Source organism: Clarias gariepinus, chromosome 23 (genome assembly GCF_024256425.1).
Source record: "Clarias gariepinus isolate MV-2021 ecotype Netherlands chromosome 23, CGAR_prim_01v2, whole genome shotgun sequence".
NCBI classification, from domain to species: Eukaryota; Metazoa; Chordata; class Actinopteri; order Siluriformes; family Clariidae; genus Clarias; species Clarias gariepinus.
In genome coordinates this window covers 7,236,481-7,255,000 of record NC_071122.1, presented here as the reverse complement: position 1 = coordinate 7,255,000, position 18,520 = coordinate 7,236,481, and the positions used below count along the sequence as shown (strand labels likewise).

The 18,520-nt window shown below is 38.3% G+C and overlaps 1 protein-coding gene across 2 annotated transcripts in view; it reads right to left on the bottom strand.

Annotated features, from left to right (window-relative positions):
- draxina (dorsal inhibitory axon guidance protein a) overlaps positions 1–16,203 on the bottom strand; it is a 20,861-nt gene extending 4,658 nt beyond the window's left edge. The window contains exons 1-3 of one of the 2 annotated variants that reach the window (XM_053484293.1): positions 16,080–16,203; positions 4,509–4,914; positions 4,242–4,423 (exon numbers count right to left, since the gene is read on the bottom strand). In XM_053484293.1, the coding sequence (XP_053340268.1) occupies positions 4,242–4,423; positions 4,509–4,893 (567 nt within the window). In that variant the 5' untranslated portion in view covers positions 4,894–4,914; positions 16,080–16,203. The remainder of the gene's footprint in view (positions 1–4,241; positions 4,424–4,508; positions 4,915–16,079) is intronic. The other variant, XM_053484292.1, reaches the window with a different exon arrangement.
- Positions 16,204–18,520: the final 2,317 nt, after the last annotated feature.

Genomic DNA, 18,520 nt, shown 5'->3' with positions numbered 1-18,520 from the left:
TGTCATCGGTAACCTTTATTGGAATGTAAATGTACATCCAAGCTTAGCTGCAGAAATCTGTGAGGGAAACATACAAGAAAATTAGTGTACCCAGGGCAGGCTTAGTAACAATTACCCTTGTATGGTTGTCTAGAATAAACATTAGTGCTGTCAGAATGGATGATTAGTCCAAGTGATTAATCAAAAAATCCTATAAAAAAAAAAAAAAAATATCTATATATATATATTTATATATATATATATATATATCAATCATTCCTGTTACCTTCCTGGTGCTGTTACCCTCCGCGCTGGTGCTTGGTTGTGACATTTCGCTCGAACCTTGACTCTCTATAACGGACATCTTCGTTTACTTATCACAATGTTATCAACCGAAAATGCTATTTTATTCAAAGGTCCTTGCTGGAGTGTGTGACGTGACGTCATGTGCAGGTGCGATGGGTCACGTACCAACCAATAGGGTGTCGGAATGGTATGTTTTTACCACTCATCCAACCACAATCAAATTCACTCCATCCGGATGGCGCGATTTATCCGGATGTTCTTTTTTGTTTGTTTTTTGAATGACAAGCTTAAATAAAATAGGAGTAACAAGGCTATTTCTAAAATGTAAGGAGTAGAAAGTACAGATAATTGCGTGAAGATGTAAGGAGTAGAAGTAAAAAGTCGGCTGAAAAATAATTACTCCAGTAAAGTATAGATACCCAAAATTTCTACTTAAGTAAGGTAAGTACTTGACACCTCTGTTCGCTAGTAAACTTAAATGAGCTAATCTGACAGAATTCTGTAAGGATTTTACTCTATATATATATACACACACAACAATATACACGCATACACAGTAGAACCTTGGATTACGAACATAATTCGTTCCAGAAGCGGGCTTGTATTTCAAAACACTCGTAAACCAAATCGAATTCTTTTCCCCCATAAGAAACAATGGAAACTTAAATTATTTGTGAGCAACACAATAACGGAATCACTGCGGTAGAGTAAAAATAAAACAAATTAACCTGCACTTTACCACAGAATCAAGACAAAGCAGTGTATTTGTGTAGAGAAGAGAAAAAAAAAGTCTGTGTGTGTGTGTATGTGTCTGTAAGAGCAGGCTGATACAGAGGGAGAAAATGGATCTTTAAACTCTCTAATGAGACTTGCTTTTGCTTCACACACACACTTTACACACACACATACAGACATAAAAATAAATAATGTTTTATGCACACACATGTGGTCACAGTGTAATAGTAAACAGTACACGTGTGCACGGATGTTGATTATACCAGTATGAGGTGCACACTAAGGCCCAGCAGGGAGACGATTACCTACAATTCCGCAGCGCAACATGATACTCGGGTACTCATAAACCAAGACTTGTTCGTGTTTTTAAGTAAAATTTTATTATTTTTTTAATATATATATATATATATATTTTTTTTTTAAAATATATATATAAATTTTTAAATATATATATTTATATATATATTTTTTTTTATATTTTATATATATATATATATATATATAAAAAATTAAAATTTTACTTAAAAACACGAACAAGTCTTGGTTTGTGAGGTCCCGAGTATCATGTTGCAATATGATACTATGAGACAATATATATATATATATATATATATATATATATATATATATATATATATATATATTATATATATATTTTTTTTTTTTACGGATTCAGGATTTTTATTTAACATTCCAACTTGTTAACAATCCTCACTGGTAGTGTTTTATTCCTTACAGAATGGTATCCTAAAAAGCAAGAGTCATATCTTTCCATTTCATTACTAAGATGCAGTTGGTATCACGCTGCCTCTTCCTACAGTATAATGAAGTGCTAAATAAGTATGTTCAGTTTCCTGACAGGAAAAACTCGATTTGTTGAGATGTGAAAATCCGGCTTCTTTTTAAGTCTCAAAGCTGCCACAGGCATTTATAGCTCTCGCTCTCTATCTCTTTAAAAACACGTGCATGCACCACAAAAGACTGTTGCTTAAAAGCACAAAATTAAAATATGAAATTGTTTTAAAATCTGAAAGCACTTTGTGAGTCCCTGCTTGAGTGGTTTTAATGGCTTCCTGCTTTATAACATATGCTTTCTACTACGGAGCCCGTATATCTCTTGCATATGACAGACATGCAAATAGATAGAGGCAACCAAATAGACAGACAAACAGGCAGATAGACAGTTAAGTTTCCAATTTCCAGGTGCTATTGGCTTAAAATAACAAATAGGACATTTAAATAATTGCTGCCTCTTGGTGGCTAGGGGTTCGGGTTTGTATAAAACTGATTGGGGCAGAGCTAAAAAAAAAAAAAAGGTTACATTTTTCAAAAACTAACCTCCTGTAGTGCTTTATGAACTCTTATGATAGAGATAATTAATTATTGTAAATAGATTGCATTTCGTATTGTACAACTACATATTCAGGGAAACTTTTAAACCACTAGCATGCAAGACAAGTTTAATTAATTACATCGAGCTGTGTTGCTCTGGGCTTTCTATCTGTGTAGCAGCACCGATCAAAGCTAAATTAAGACTGCAAATTCGAGGCACTGAACTCATATCTATGCGAACAGATCAGTCCCCCACCAACTCCAATCCCACCCCAGCCTCCTGTCCCAGCGGATAGTTTTCTTTCGTAACTCTTTAAGAGCTCCTCCCTGCTCAACACAGCATGTTAAAAAGAAACCAGCAGGGCTTAATAGGCCTTTAGTACAGTCTTCATATTTTAAAAAATATCTTCTATGTTGGGGAACTGGGTTGTGTACAGGACTCTTTTTTCCAGTGTATTCCAAAGCAATAAGTGATAAAAACACTATTACGGATAAAACAAAAACGGCATGGTGGTTAAGTGGTTAGCACTGTTGCCTTGCGCCTCCAGGTCCTGGGTTTGATTCCTGTGTCGGGTCTATGTGCATGCAGCTTGGTGGGGTTCTCCGATTTCCTCCCACAGTCTTAAGACAGGCAGATTAGATTGGTATATCCAAATTGCCCATAGTGTGTGAATGTGAATGTTGACTGAAGATTATGCCACGTCATACAATTAAGAATTGGTCTCCACGGTCCCTAGTTGCACTACAGAGCTTCCTAGATGGGTAGATGAATATCATAATTACAAAATTTAGTCTAAAGTTCATACTCAACATCAGGGGAAAGAACTAATTTATGAAAATAGTGGCAAGAAATGATGATCGGGCCCAAGCACCTGTGCCATCACTGCCTGGGTGCACCAGAAAAACAGTAGCCACAGAGGGCTCATGCATTTACAGCGGAGATACCAATACTATTATGAAATCATTTTAAGCCCTCCAAAAAGCTTTGGATCCTGGAAACACTGGGTGGTGTCATTCACACGTGATGCCACTTTTCGGCATAGTTTAGGCATCGTTATCGCTGAAACCTCTTTGCAATTTTGCACCCTCAATATCTTAAGATCACATTGGCCCGGTTTAGTGGAGCTTATATAAATACCCTAGGAGAGTATACAAAAAAAAATATATCCATCTGATATGGGAACGAAAATGTAAGGATATTAAGGCAATAATGTATTCTTTCTAATGTGGCATTTGTGTGTTTGTCATTTTCATTCTGATGTTGCATAAAGAAAAGAAGCTAAATGTGCCATGGTAACCAAACATGAGCTTAATTTTGGATACACGAATGGCAACAAGCTTAATTGGGGAAAGCGACAGGAAGCACACGCTTGACAAAAAGCCAGTGGAGGAGAAAAGAGAACAGATGGTTATGAGGAGGAGGAGGAGGAGGAGGAGGAGGAGGAGGATGGACGGATGAGCAAGCGAACGAGCAACACCTCTCTCCCCAGCACGGGTGTTGTTTCACACTCCCCTTCCCCCTGCCTCCATCCCAGCACGTGCAGTAATAAAAAAAGCTGAGGTGCTGCACCACCACCAAATAAATCAACACAATCAGGTCCCTCACATGCGGTGCACCTGCGGTGATGAAACGACCCAAACATATTTACAGTACACTCAGAAACTACTGTGCTGTTCATTTTTCAGGTACTTGAATGTGTTCTCCACGAAGTTTTAAAAAAGGGGAACTTTTTTTGGTAAAATTAATTAATTTTTTTTTTATTTGGCATTTGACAAAGTGCACAAGAAATGTTCATCTTGTGCAAATGTACTAGCTTGGACAAGAGGCGTTCAAGTCAAACTGGGACTTTTGATTGTGCAGAATAAGAACAGTTTGGCTTAATTGTCACCTGTGATTTGGTGGAGGTGGGTGATCGGGTTGGTGGATGCTCAGGCATCGCTGTGTCCACGGGTTTGCGAGAGGCAGGGCTTTCTGCTAGTGCAGCAGCTTCGCGATTGGACGAGCGGGCATAGACTTCATCTACGTCTCTTATCGGCGAGCCAAATCCTGTGCTGGAGTCAAGGGAAAACCCTGAAAGACATACAGTATTATCAATGCACAGCTGCATTTCATTAAAATGCATTGCAAAAAGTACACAAGACAAATCTGTGGACACCTTGGCCATGTGCTTTGTCCTTGCGTCCATGCCGCTTGCCTTCCACCTGCCCATTCTTTCTGCCTTTGCGCTGCAATTCCCCTGCTTGATGCTGCTTGTGCCCTCTGGTGTGTTTTATGTCTCTTTCCCTACCCCAATCTCCTGGTCCCATTTCCACCCGGACTGGACTTAGACTATCGAGACCGACTCCGTCATCTTCTTGCTGCATAGATTTGCGGGAAAACGGGTCTCGTGAACCCTGCCTCCTCCAACTGCTTCCGTGAAAGGCCGCTGCTGCCTCGTGGTCACGTACATTTTTGCTGCCAGGGTTCTCTGTGCTTTGTGAGGGAAGCGTAAGGCCTGCGAGGAGAAGGGTGAACTGTATGCGCCAGCTGAAGGATTTCATTTTCACTCACAGCACCTCCTGCTGGTCAGGGATACACAAGAGATGTTAATAATGAAGTAAACAGTTACAGTGAGAGCTGAAAATTTTATAAATGTAAAAATAAATAAAGGATTTTAGGGGTAGCTTAACAGTCATTAAAATGGACTACAGCAAACAACATCTAGCAGATAACTGATGGGGCAATTCTCGTTTTTTCACTGATTAGCTCGTTTATTGGTCGGGATTTCGTGTTTATGGATAATCCAATATTGGAGGACTTGCTTAGCTATTTTTAAAGATATAAATCCAAAGCAACGATTGTATATACATACATATCTTTATACACCCTCTCTCACTCATCCTTCAGAAGGTTCCCCATAAATCCCCCCAGCTCCTGCCTTTTGTTCCTACTGTTATCCAGATGTCCAAAAACACCTTCTAGTCTGGTTTTGTTGGCTATAATGACTTGTTACGAGCAGCAGTGGAGAATTTTTTTTGAAAAAAAATAAATAAATAGAGATGGGTACTATTCACCAAGCGATGCAACTCTCACACCATTATTGGCTTTTAATTGGTATTGCAATGCTGTGGTTCAGCTTCGCCTCTGAAGACGATGTAAAAGCGATGTTATTGAGGGGAAATGTGAGGTGTGAAATTGCTACACAGCAGTGTAGGCATGAATAAAAACATATCCTGGCTTAGAAATGCTAAATTCAGCCCAGGTACCTCGTATTTTCCTATAAATTCCTTCTCCAACAGGGGCAAAAAAGATCCATCATTTTAACAGCTTGCTGGCTCGGCCGCTCTGTTGTAGGAAGGCAGCCGGGCCACGTGCAGGAAATCAATAGCGCTGGTGTATTGAGTTGCTGCTGGGCTGCGGGTCGATAGACGGACCAGATTTTTCTTCACTGGTGCACACACACAAACACACACACACAAACACATTCATCTACTCTGAATGGAGGGATGTGTATAGAGGACAGGTACCCAGGGGTGTCATCCGAGGGCTATTTAAGAACTCGTCATACTCAGGAAAGAGCAGAAAACTGCAAATGAAATAGTGAATATGAATGGCGCCAAGGGAAAATTCTTGCCGTGCGGTTGCCGAAGTTTCTTTTGGGAATAAAAAGTGTCCGTGTTGGCCTTCTACCAGCTTTTTTTTCAGAATGACAGAGCGTAAAGATACAACAATTTTTAGCTTAAACTGTAAAATCATTAGCAGGTCCAAGACCTACTGTATAACCAACAGCGGAAGTTCTTTTCCACTTATTTTTGCATTATTCCTGATATTCCCAAAAAACTGCACAGTTTAAGAAAAAAATGCAAATACTAAGAGAGTTATGACTTTTTACTGTACACTTTTTACCCGGTTTGACATTCCTTCATTTTCACTAAGCATGTTTTCCTCATCAAGATTTTGGCTGATCCATAGTCAGAGTAGATCCAGTGAGGCCAGGATGGAATGTCAATCCTTCACAGGACACTACGTTCACATACTATAACACTATATACCATAACACTTGATAGAGAACCAGATACAATGTCTCCACTTTATGGAGTCTCTTTTTGGGCGGTTAGAGTAAACTGAAAAGGAACCTGAAGGAGATTTCAAAGGTCACTTTGGCTCCGCTATGGATCTTGTATCTTGTTTGCAGTATCCCCGGGATCAAAGGCCCCTGTGACCATGACAATGATAAGGCACTAAAAAAGGCAATAACTCTCCGAAAGGGTGCCAATAATTTACCGGTTTACCCTGCTTTATCAGAATGGTGTTCATTATTGCTACTCGATTAAGTTCTTACTTAAATAAGGGAATCAGGACAGCTCTTTGTCCTAATACTTATAAGGAATTGTGTCATTTTTTTATCCGTAACCATTACTTGCTTCTAGACTGTTGCTTCTAGAGTGCTTTTGAGACCTGACTGTATGAGGTTTCATTCATAATTTAGCGACCGCTAGCTGTACGTCGAGTGATGAAAAATGAACCAGGCAGCTATGATATGCCGTGTCCCTACACATGCTGCAGTTTTACGAGAAAACAAAAAGGATCTTGCGGGCGAGTACACTTTTATTAGTCACGTCTTTCGATGAGAAAAACTCCCTAGGTGCGATTGTGTGCATCTTATTTTGGATTGCGGCATATAAGGAACAAAAAATCCCATCTCTTCTTCGCTGACACACTTCGACCAGATTGTAAAGCTCAGCAGGCAGCAGTGGATTTCATGCGTTATTCAACAAAGCACGGCTTGCGGTCGGGAGGTACGATGGAAATTCAGCAAAGCAAAACAAAAACATAGACTCTTAAAGTGAATCTGTTCTGTTAAATAAATAGATAATGAAATACAGTGTAGACGGGGTGTGATGAGGTACAACACTGTATTGCTTCAGCTCAGGGGGACGAATTATGACAACCGTGCACAGGAGAGACTTGAGGTGGATGAACTCAACAATATTCCTGGTGCATGAGGATCAAACAGTGAGCTGAGGAGGTTTGACACTCACTGAGAGCGTCACAGCATGGTGGCTCGGCATCTGCTGCACTCTGTTGAGTCGTCAGGACGGAAAGTACCAAGACACGTAACAAGGGAAGATGATTCTGATTGAAAACTGTGAAATTCTTTCACCAAAAAAAGAAAAAAAAAAAAACAGCTAGAACCTGGCAAAAGAAAAAAAAATGAGTTTTTTAAATAAAAACAAAAATGTGACATTTTCAGAACTGTCACAAACGTTCATCACTAACCAGCAACCAGCAATCTTCAAAACACTACAATTCAACAGAGAACCTTCAAAAGAGAAGGTTTTACATTCAATCTCACAAGTTAATACAGTATAGTTCTATATGTAGAATCCATTTTTGTAGTGATCTTCCCAACAAAAGACAGGTTTCTCACTGGTTCTTTGGATATTTAATGACTACAGATGCCAAAGATCCTTAAAGAGTTCTTTATGAGAGGCGTTCAAGGCAAACAGGGATTTTTGATTTTGCAGAATTACAGTACACAGTTATGGGAGTAAAATCTCTCTTTATTTCTCTATATAATCCCCTGCTACACTAAAGCACTTATCCCAGTGTTTCACTAGTGCTTGGAAAACATCAAAGTAGAAAGTTACTCAGTACACCAGAGCCATGATCAGACTGTCTGCATCATGTCTGAAACTGAAACCGAGGTCAGACTGTTTGGAGGATGTGGTAATAACTCCCAGCTGAGTTCCTGTAATGTGCAAGTGGTGTTGGTGAATAATAGTTTTTACAGTTCCCACAGACAGATGCATCTCTTCTGCAAGTTATCCATCGATTTTCAAAAATGAAGCGTTTCACTTGCTACATGCTCACGAGAACGACTGCAGTGGGCTCCTGGCCACCTCAGCCGGGATCATCATTCATGGATGTGCACTTCTTTAAAAAAACAAATTGCATCACTGTGTTGTGCTTGAAGAATTATTTAAATGTCATTCAAATTTACGCCTTCATTCACAAGAAATGTCATCACGTCACGGTTAAATTTAGAACACACTTTATATATGGTGAACTGGTATGTTTGGATGCTGTCTTCCTCACTCTCATTGATCACTCAGGTTTGCTGACGGTGAGGTGATTGTTTGCTTTACATGTCAGGAAGCCCTCATGTTTGTGTTTCCTTCTGGCTCTCCCTTTTAGTTATGCTGTCATAGTTAGTCCTGCCGGAGTCTCTGCTTGCACTCTACAGTTAATATACATTCACATTATACATTGTGTGACTGTGACCATACCTAACTGCCATCTCTCCTCTTCTTCTCCCCCCCTCTTTCTTTTTCCTCTCTCCTCCTGTCCCCCCCTTTCACTCTTTCTCTCTCTCTCTCTGTCGAGCTACACATGTCGTTCCTGAGCTGCCAGTGATCCAGACTCCCTCTGCCCTCCGGACCTGTCTGACCCATCCTGGTGCCCCGCTTCTGGCTGAAGATCTCGTCACATGGATGCCCCGTGTGTCTCTCTGGGATGCGTCTGGTGTCTGGGAATGATTCTCTCTACCTAGAAAATGGTTCTGGCCTTGACTGGTGTTGGCAACTGTTTCTCTGGGGACTTGACAGCTCGATAGTTCATGACTGGAACTTCTTACAAGTCTACCTGGGTCTTCAATAACTACCTGGACTCCATATTAACATCAATTAACATCAGCTATTATAGCTGAACTGCCTCCCACCCTACACACTGTATAAATGCAGATCATTTACTGCTTTCTGTTTCACCCAAATGAGGATGGGTTCCCTGTTGAGTCAGGTTCCTCTCAAGGTTTCTTCCTATTACCATCTCAGGGAGTTTTTCCTTGCCACTGTCGCCCTCGGCTTGCTCACCAGGGACGATCTGACAATTTTTATTTATACAAATTCACATTTCATACAAACTTAAATAATTCTTTTGACTGTGTAAAGCTGCTTTGCGGCAATGAAAATTGCTAAAAGCGCTATACAAATAAAATTGAATTGAATTGAATTGAATATATTTTTTTGTTTTGGAAAACACTTTGTTGTAGGATTTTACACAAATTAAATAAAAAAAAGGGTTTTCCTGAAGGGATGATCAATAAATGTTTTAGATTTGACTTTTAACCTTCTGGTCTCTCCTGTTGCATACATTACAATTTTTCATTACTGTGTCTGTTTATTAGATCCTCATAACTATAAAAATATTCGTTGTTTTCAGACAAAACAGAAGGAAGTTTGCCGAAAGGATTATACCTTTATAAGAATATATATAGTATATATACGAATATATATATATATATATATATATATATACGAATATATATATATATATATATATATATATATATATATACAAATTTTTCTGAACTTTTTCTTAAATGGTATTCTATGTAGAATATATGTAGAAGGAACTTAATGTGTAGCAATTAGTAATAGTACAGTAGAGATTATATTACTGTTTACCATCATGGAAGAAATATATCTTGGATTTGCACCCTAGAACATAAAAACTAAGAATTACTAAAGAATATTAAGACGCATATACAGTTTTTTGTCATTTATAAGATACTCTCTTGTGTAACTTTTTCACAGCTTAGATCCTTGGCCAGTGCCCGTTTCTTTTTTCTAGCATGATGGTACTCGACCCCACCGTCCTCCCCTTTACATTTTCGAAAGCACTCAGTAGAGAGTCTCCTCCTCGGAGAGATAAAGAGGCAACATGCATCGGCAGAGAGCCAATTTCACAGTCAACAGATCGGCTACACCGAGTGGACAAGCGTGACAAATGCACGGAGGGACCAGCACAAAGGCTGAACACACAAAGCTGAGACCAAAAAGAAGAAGAAGAAAAAAAAAAAGTGATAGAGTTAGGAAAGATACGATTTGTATCAGGTTTGTCAGTGGAACCTTTACAGGGGTTTGACTGAATGTTTTTGTTTTGTTTGTTTAGGACACAGAACAAACATTATAAGTAAATTATCGCTGCAATTAATAATAATAATAATAATAATAATAATAATAATAATCATCATCATCATTAAAATGACAGTGTATATTTTAACACATTCCCAAAGTGATTTAAAAAATATTAATAATTACATACTGTACATGACCACAGATCAATCACAGCTTCTTAAAATGACAAACAAAAACACACAATTGTTTTTGGAGTAATATAATAATAGTAATAATATTAAATGCCTTGAATTATGTTTTTCAAGAAAATGTTCCAAATACACAGATTAGTACTAAGTAAAAAGGTTTTAGTTTAGTAAAAGTGCTCCAGTCTGGCACTATGGTTCCTCTTGGCACATTTAAGGTTTCCCCCCAGTGGGACAAGCAAAAATTGGTTGTACGGGTTTACATACAGTTTTTCTAAGGTTCTTCTTTTTGAACACACCATGTGAGGTTCGCGGATGAAACCCGGAAAAAAACTATAATAAAAATAATTATTATTAATAATAATAATAATAACTAACCTAGGTTTTATTTTGGTTTGTCAATCTATGTAAGGTAGAAATACTCAAACTAGAACCACTTTAGAAAGCATTTGCCATCCAAGGACCCTTTGTAAAAGTGACTTGGATGTAGTTTTAAGTAATACATAATGTGTATTTTCTATTAAAAGGTACTTAGCTTTCTAAAGTGTTCTAGAGTCCTTTCTAATAGTCAAATATTATACAGGGGCTATAAGTAAAAGTTCGAATATTTAAGGTATTTGAAGCGCTCAAAAGAAATACTTGTGAAGTTTTATTTGGGATTCATTAAGGAATCATTTAGGGGAACACGTCAAAGTATTCTTCATGGGGGCAAAACGACTTTTTGTACAAAAATGCAAACCTAGTACCCCTTTACCATCCAAAAAAACTTTAGCAGTTCTTTGGAAAACTTTATAAAGCGCTTCTACGCACTCTAAATAGCAAAACCTATAAAGCCTGTAAGGACTCTCACATAGAGCCTTAAATGTGTGCATGCGTGGTAAACTTCAGCTCAAAAATGAGGTCATTCATCATATGAGCAAGTCCTATAGGTATAAATGCTTTAAAGCTACATAAAACCAAACCTAATGCAGTCACTTGGAGTTTTACATAACAGCTCTTTCCGTTCTAAGAATTAAGACATGACAAAGATTTTGCCAATTTTTCTGGATGTATTAAAATCATGTTATATGAACGCTTAGATGAAATCATTCAGGAAGGTTATTAGACTCATGAGAAAATAGAGCTGTCGCATCTCCATGGACTATAATCGGGAATTTCACACCACTTGCTTCAACTTTTGCCAGCTCTGAATGTGTTGAAAGACTCGAAGCCCACGGGGAACAGTTTAGGTGTCAAAACTGCCATAAGGAGCCCATCTGCTGCCAAGACGATCATGAAGAGAGATACGACGAGGAGCGAGAAAAGAAAAAAAAAAAAAACCCAGACAGAGACAGAAAGAAAGAGGCGGGATATTTGTTACAACAGATGTAAAGCGAGATCAAACGACACCGTGTCAGAGCCGCCTGGTGGGATTTCACTATCAGACGGAGCACCAGAGGAGTGCGGGGTACACTAACAGCAGGAGATTTTATACAAACACACACACACACACACACACATACAAAATATAGTTTAACTGGAAAGAAGCCAGTGTTAATGTTCTAAACCATGCATTGCTTATTCACCCTTTATCGTGAAGGTGGAAATGTAGCCTATTCTGGGAATTCTCGGTATAATCCGGTCATGCTTCCTGATTAGAATTCACATAACGCACATTCATTTACAGCCAGGGACAAGCATTTTACAGAGAAGGAGAAAACAGGAGAGCCCTGAGGAAACCTAGGGAAAAATTCACAGAAACTCTATATAGACACTCACCCAAGCTCAGGACAGAACCATAGAACCATGTAGTTTTAAAAACAGCAAAAATGACACGTTTGAAAAAAAAAAAAAAAAAAACACCTTAATTGATCGCGTGTGACATCGAATCATCCAGCTTTATTAAACGCTCCCTCCTGCGCCACATTGCTGCCTCCGTTGACTAATGATGTTTCTGTGCCAACATTGCCGCATTTAAATCATTAACCCTTCCTTGATGCATACTGAACCACTGAACCCAAGACAACTAACAACATAAAGCATCTCTGTTCCCCCATCAGAACAGAACTATGGGTCGTATGATTTCTGATGCCATGTACAATTTCATACACAACTTCTCATTTTGAATCGAAACAGCTTTTTATGAACCACAAGGTCAGAGGTCCTCGATATTTTTATATATTTCTATGATAATTCCATATTATTTATAACTCTTATAAATTTGTATATTCCAACCTACATTTTAAAAATTTATTGAAATTTTTTACCTTTAGTTTAATTGTGTTTTCTAGGGTAATTTTCCATTTATTGTGGTGAAATCTTTCTATTCAATACTACCTTTCCATTTTAGGAACGATAGAATAGAATTTTATCATCCTGTGTATGGTTGTGTACGAGACAAGTAAAATTTGAATAACATGTCAATGACCACAGATGAAAGACATGCCACGAGGGAGATATCGTTTCTCACAGACAAACGAGACGTCAAGCCAGGGTCAGGTCAGGTCAGCAATTAGCTTTGTAAAACTGCCGGTGGATTTTGTTTTTCAATACACAAACTGAATGATAAAATTGGCACTTCGCAGCTCCAGTGTCCAAAAAGGTCGATCTTAAGCTTGGGTGTTGATTTCCACACATTTCTTCTAGTGTCTGTGAATTTTCCGAAGTTTTCTCGAGTTTCTTCTAATCTCCCAAAAAACAATGTTGGTAGGTGGACCTGAGGTGCTAAATTTCCATTATCCAACGCATTAGTGCATTGCGTTGCTGTTTCATGGCCAGTGTATGTGGGAACCCCCCCAGGATATTGTGCTTACTGTAGACGAATAAACGAATGCTGATTTTTCTTTCTCCAGGTAAACACAGGAGGTTACAGAAGGTTATATTTGATGTGGCACTGATTTTACACCACATGCCTTTCTAAGACAACCCGCGCTAATCTGAATCTGGCATTTGGAGGGCACTGACTCATGCAAACCCCTGAGCTGTGCTGGTAAAATGGTAACAACACATGCTAGCTGCTAGTCCACCAGGAAAATACTAATCTACTGTATGTTGAATGATCAATATAAAAGAAAGATGACTTTTTTTGACATTATATCATTTTGACCTTCCTGACTGACCCAAAAAAGAAGTCATGATGTTACTCTTTGAGAAATACAAGCAGGGTAATTTTGTTGCTTCATTAGCCAAACAAAGCTGCCATGTAGGGAGGCTTGGAGAAAACACTGGCACTACAGACAAGATGAAGGATGAACACGGATACCGCATGGAACCCCCTTGTTGTCCCACCATTTGTCTTAGTCAAGATTTTGGCAAAGCCATAGTTTTTAGCATAGGTTCTCAGCTCTGCCATATTGTCGTGTGTTTCTTTTCCCAACATTTCTCAGCTGGAGTAACTCTCTTTTCCACTTTTATTAGAAATGGACAATAAGAATGTGGGCTCTGAAGAGAGCCTAAGGATTTGTGGATATGATAAAAAATGCCCATGTTTCCAAGTTCCAACTTGGATGTTGGGGAGGGCAATAAACAAAGTGACAGAGAGCTTCAGCAGCGACACTCTTTATACTGGAAGCATCAAATTGTGCAGACATACAGGGGACATACCATAATTGCTTAATTTGCAAACCACACCATATTGTCTAGGAAATCATATTAGTCCAATCAAATAGTTAAAGTACGACAGCAAACAATAATATTTAATTTTAAATACTAAAATTATATAAAGGCCCGGGATCGATTCCCAGCCAATGCCTAAACCCAAGCTACTGGATGTACCCGTCCCAAGCCCAGATAAAATGGGAAGGTTGAATTAGGAAAGGCATCCGCCATAAAACCTGTGCCAAGTTGTTGTGTGGATCAGTTGGTCCGCTATAGCGACCCCTCAACAGGAGAGGCTGAAAGACTAACAAAAACATTTACAATTTTTACTTATTTCTCTAGAAATGTGAGATTGGAACACCAAAACTGTCAACTGTTTCAAATTATAGATGTTATACACTAAAACATGCTTTACTATGTACTATATACTATATACGTAACCTGATAGATGCGGGAAAATACAATTCAGTTACGTATAGCAATTTTTGTACAGTATGTGGTAATTCCTTTCTTAAATCATTTTTTTATTTAAATATGTTTCGATTTGAGGTGTTTAAATAGTATAGTTCTTTTATAATCCTACAGGGTGTAAAATATTTGCATTGGCAGGCAGTGAAGCATCTTGTGTGGTAGAACAAATTATTTGCAGTTTGTATAGAATTGTAACAATCTAAGAATAAAATGAATTACATCAAATCGGGATACTTATAAAATTGTGATACTTTGTGAATCGCTATACAAATTGAAATGCCACCTAGATGATAATGTGGATGATGTGAATGTGGGCTCTTCAGCTTTGCTGAGACATGAGCACACGAGTCTCGAGGGATTTCATCTGTTTGTGTTAAATATTACAATGACAGAGACAGATGAATAAAATTAAATCTGAATTTCAATTTCAACCTTCAATTTAAAGTACATTTATGTTGTTATTATTATTATTATTATTACTACTAAAGTGCAAATTGCATTTCACTACTGATGTACTTTTCACAACCATGCATGTGACAAATAACAATCTGAATCTTTACATTTTTAAAGGTTTTCAGATTATTTTTTAGTTAGTAAATTATGCTCAAAAAGAGTAGCAGCTTTCAGAATATCAGTCTAGTTTATGAAAAATGCAAAAAAAAACTTAAATCAGGCAACAAACAAACAAACAAACAAACAAATTAATAAATGTATGAATAAATAAACAAAAACAAATGGAGAAACAAAGATAGATAGATAGATAGATAGATAGATAGTAATAAAAAATAAATAAATAGATTAAAACAGGTAGCTGGCAAATAAACAAATGTACAGACAAAAATAGATGGATAGATAGAGGACACAAAAAATAATTAAATAGAGAGAGACAGATGGACAAACAAATAAACAAGCAAGTAGACAGACAAATGAATAAACAAATGGACAAAGATAGATGAATAAATGAATGAATTAATAAATAAATAGACAAACAGAGGCAGACAAATAAATAAACAAATAGACTAATAGATAGATAGATAGATAGATAGATAGATAACATTAATAAAAATAAAATAAAAATTATAATAAAAATTAGGGACAGACAGATGGACAAAAACTGACAGATAAATAGACAAATATTAATTTAAATAATTTATACAGATAACTAATTATATATTAAAATATATTTAATAGACAGATGAGAAACAAATAAAGAGATAAATAAAAAAAAGATAGATCGATCGACAAATAAACAAAAATGGATACATGTGTAGATAGATCACTAACTACTGCTGTATTTTAATTAGCATAATTAAATAAAAATAATAAATAAATAAATAAATATACAGTTAAGTTTTAAATCTGAACTTCTGTACAGTAAATTAACGGAAAGACGGACATTTTGCGAGGCATCAAGTCAAAAAACTTTTGCCACTCATCCTGACACACTGCTAGCAGACAAAAGGACACCGGAGCGTGCAGGTACGCGGAGTAACCCGCCTGCGCGCGCGTGTCCGGTGTGGAAACACTTCCCTGGTTTAACAGAGCTAACGGCACCTCTCCACACAGCGTAAAGACGGGATGATAAGCGCATCTCACCCGCGTTCCGTTAACGGAGATGAGGAGAAGTCCCTGCAGTCCGCGGCTCATACGGAGAAAAAGAGGAGCGCGCGCGAGCACACACACACACACCGACAGACGGCTGCCTGCGAGCGCGAGCGGCCCGGAGCTGGACTGGACGCGCGCGTGCACCGGTGCAAGCAGGCAGGAAAAGGGGGGGAGGGCGGTGGTGGGTGCGTGCGTGCGTGCGTGCGCGCGCGCGCCCGTGCGAGGACTGATGTCAGCGTCGCGGTTGCCTAGCAACGGCATCCTATCGAGCATATGTCGGAGTAGATGAGTTTTTTTTAGGGAAGATGTTGATTTCAACGATGACCTTTTTGTCTTGAAGTTTCACTGGCTTTCTACACAACCAAATGTTTCATTGATAAAAAAAATAGAGATCTGCAGGCAAGTTATGCTTCAAGCATGAGATATTTTAAGATTATAACTTTTTACTATTATATGAGACAATCCTGGCATAGCACAGTGGCTTAGTGGTTAGCACTGTCGCCTTGCACCTCCACGGTCCGGGTTCTGTCCAGGTCCTCCAATTCAGATCTGTGTGCATGAAGTTTGCATGTTCTCACCGTGCTTGATGGGTTTCCACCAGGTCCATCTGGTTTCCTCCCTGCAGATTAGGCTAATTGGTTTTCCAAAAACTGCCCTTAGTGTGAATGAGTGTATGGTGTGTATGTGTGCGCCCTGCAATGAATTGGCACCCTGTCCTTGAGCTCCATGTCCCTAAAAACAAACCTGTTTTTAAAGAAAGCTTGAGGCATTAAGGATGTGTCTTATTTTTCCATCAGCATGTTTTGGTGACATTTAGCTTTTGCCTTTATTGTATTTGAAGCTTCACCATGATCAACAAAATTCTCCTAGACAAGCATCATAGAATTGCTCACACTCTATACATTTTAATCAAACGCTCCTGTCCATCCCCGTGTTGATCTTTTGCTAACAACAAGCCAGTTAGCTGTGATAGGTGACGTATATTTCCCCCTCAAAAAATCACTCAGTATTACAGATTTTACCAGTGAGTGTTGATTTTGCAACACATTTGAGTTCCTGGATAGAAAGTTGGAATAGAAGCATTTTCCAGGTCACAGATCATGAATGATGAGTTAAGCTCGAACCAATAGTTGGATGCAGTGTTATTTTACAAAGGATGATATTTCTCAGCAAAATCAACGTCAGTAAAATTAGGTCAAATCTGGAACGCAATGTTTTCTTTGTCAGAAAGGGTTTATATCTATATAAAGAACCCCTTGAAGAACCATTTTTATTGCTGTCTCTGTAGACTCTGTTCGCTGTGCAAAAAGACTCAGTCCTAATTTTATCATCACGTCTCACTAAGTTGGCACGAAGTTTGTTGAAGACATAAAAGCAGAGAGTGGAGGGGAGCAGCAGGGGTTCTGCGAGAACTCCGGAGATCAGCAGGGTTTGTGAGGGACCCCCTGCCTGCAGCTGCACTTTATCAGCAATGCACAAACTCTCTCTCTCTCTCTCTCTCTCTCTCTCTCTCACACACACACACACACACACACACACACACACACACACACACACACCAAGCTTGTCTCTGAACTACTCAGCTCCTGGGCTGCTCTATCACCCCCAACATACACACACACTTTGAAATGGAAAAAAGTCTTCAAAGTCTCTCACTATTGAATTTATAATGATTATTATAATCATACAGTATAATAAGTGGTATATTCCTTAGGGCTCAATAGGCTGCTCGAATGAGTTAGCAAGTCCTAGTTATTAAATACTAAGTGCAAAATCATTTAAAAATGTTTTAAACCTATATGAATGACACCTTGAGGCATTGCGGGTGTTTAAGTCCTCCTAAATAGGTCATTTCAAGCAATTAATTTACAATGTACACCCTGGAAACACCTTCATGCTATCCTGGTGCTTCAAGTATCCTAGTTTTGCTAACTTTTAGATCATACTGTAGATTTGTAACAAATGTGATTTCAGAATGTTGATTTGCTTTGTAATTTTATCAATGATTTAAGTATGCCAGGTCTGCAAATTTTTATCAATGAGCTAAGCATGTCAGGTCTAAAATTAGATACCACCTGGTCATAGTCTAATCTCCGCCGTGAATGGTCAGAAAGGATCTAGGGCTTATTTAGTGACATCACAATCTGAGTTTATGTAGCCATCCTCACAAACCATTTTAATACTGAGCAAGTGCCTTATAATCAAATGCCTTATATTTCGGAAATTGAGTTTTACATGAAAAGCATCAACAAGACAAATATCCTTTTTTTTTTTTTTTTAATCTGAACTTATCAGACCACATGACCATTGCTCCAAAGTCTAATTTTTATACTCCCAAACTGAAGGCTTTTTTTCTGATGTCTTACTAATAAGTGGTTTGCTTATGGACTGTTTTTTTTCCCAGTCCTGTGAGTTCTTGTCACATTGTGTGT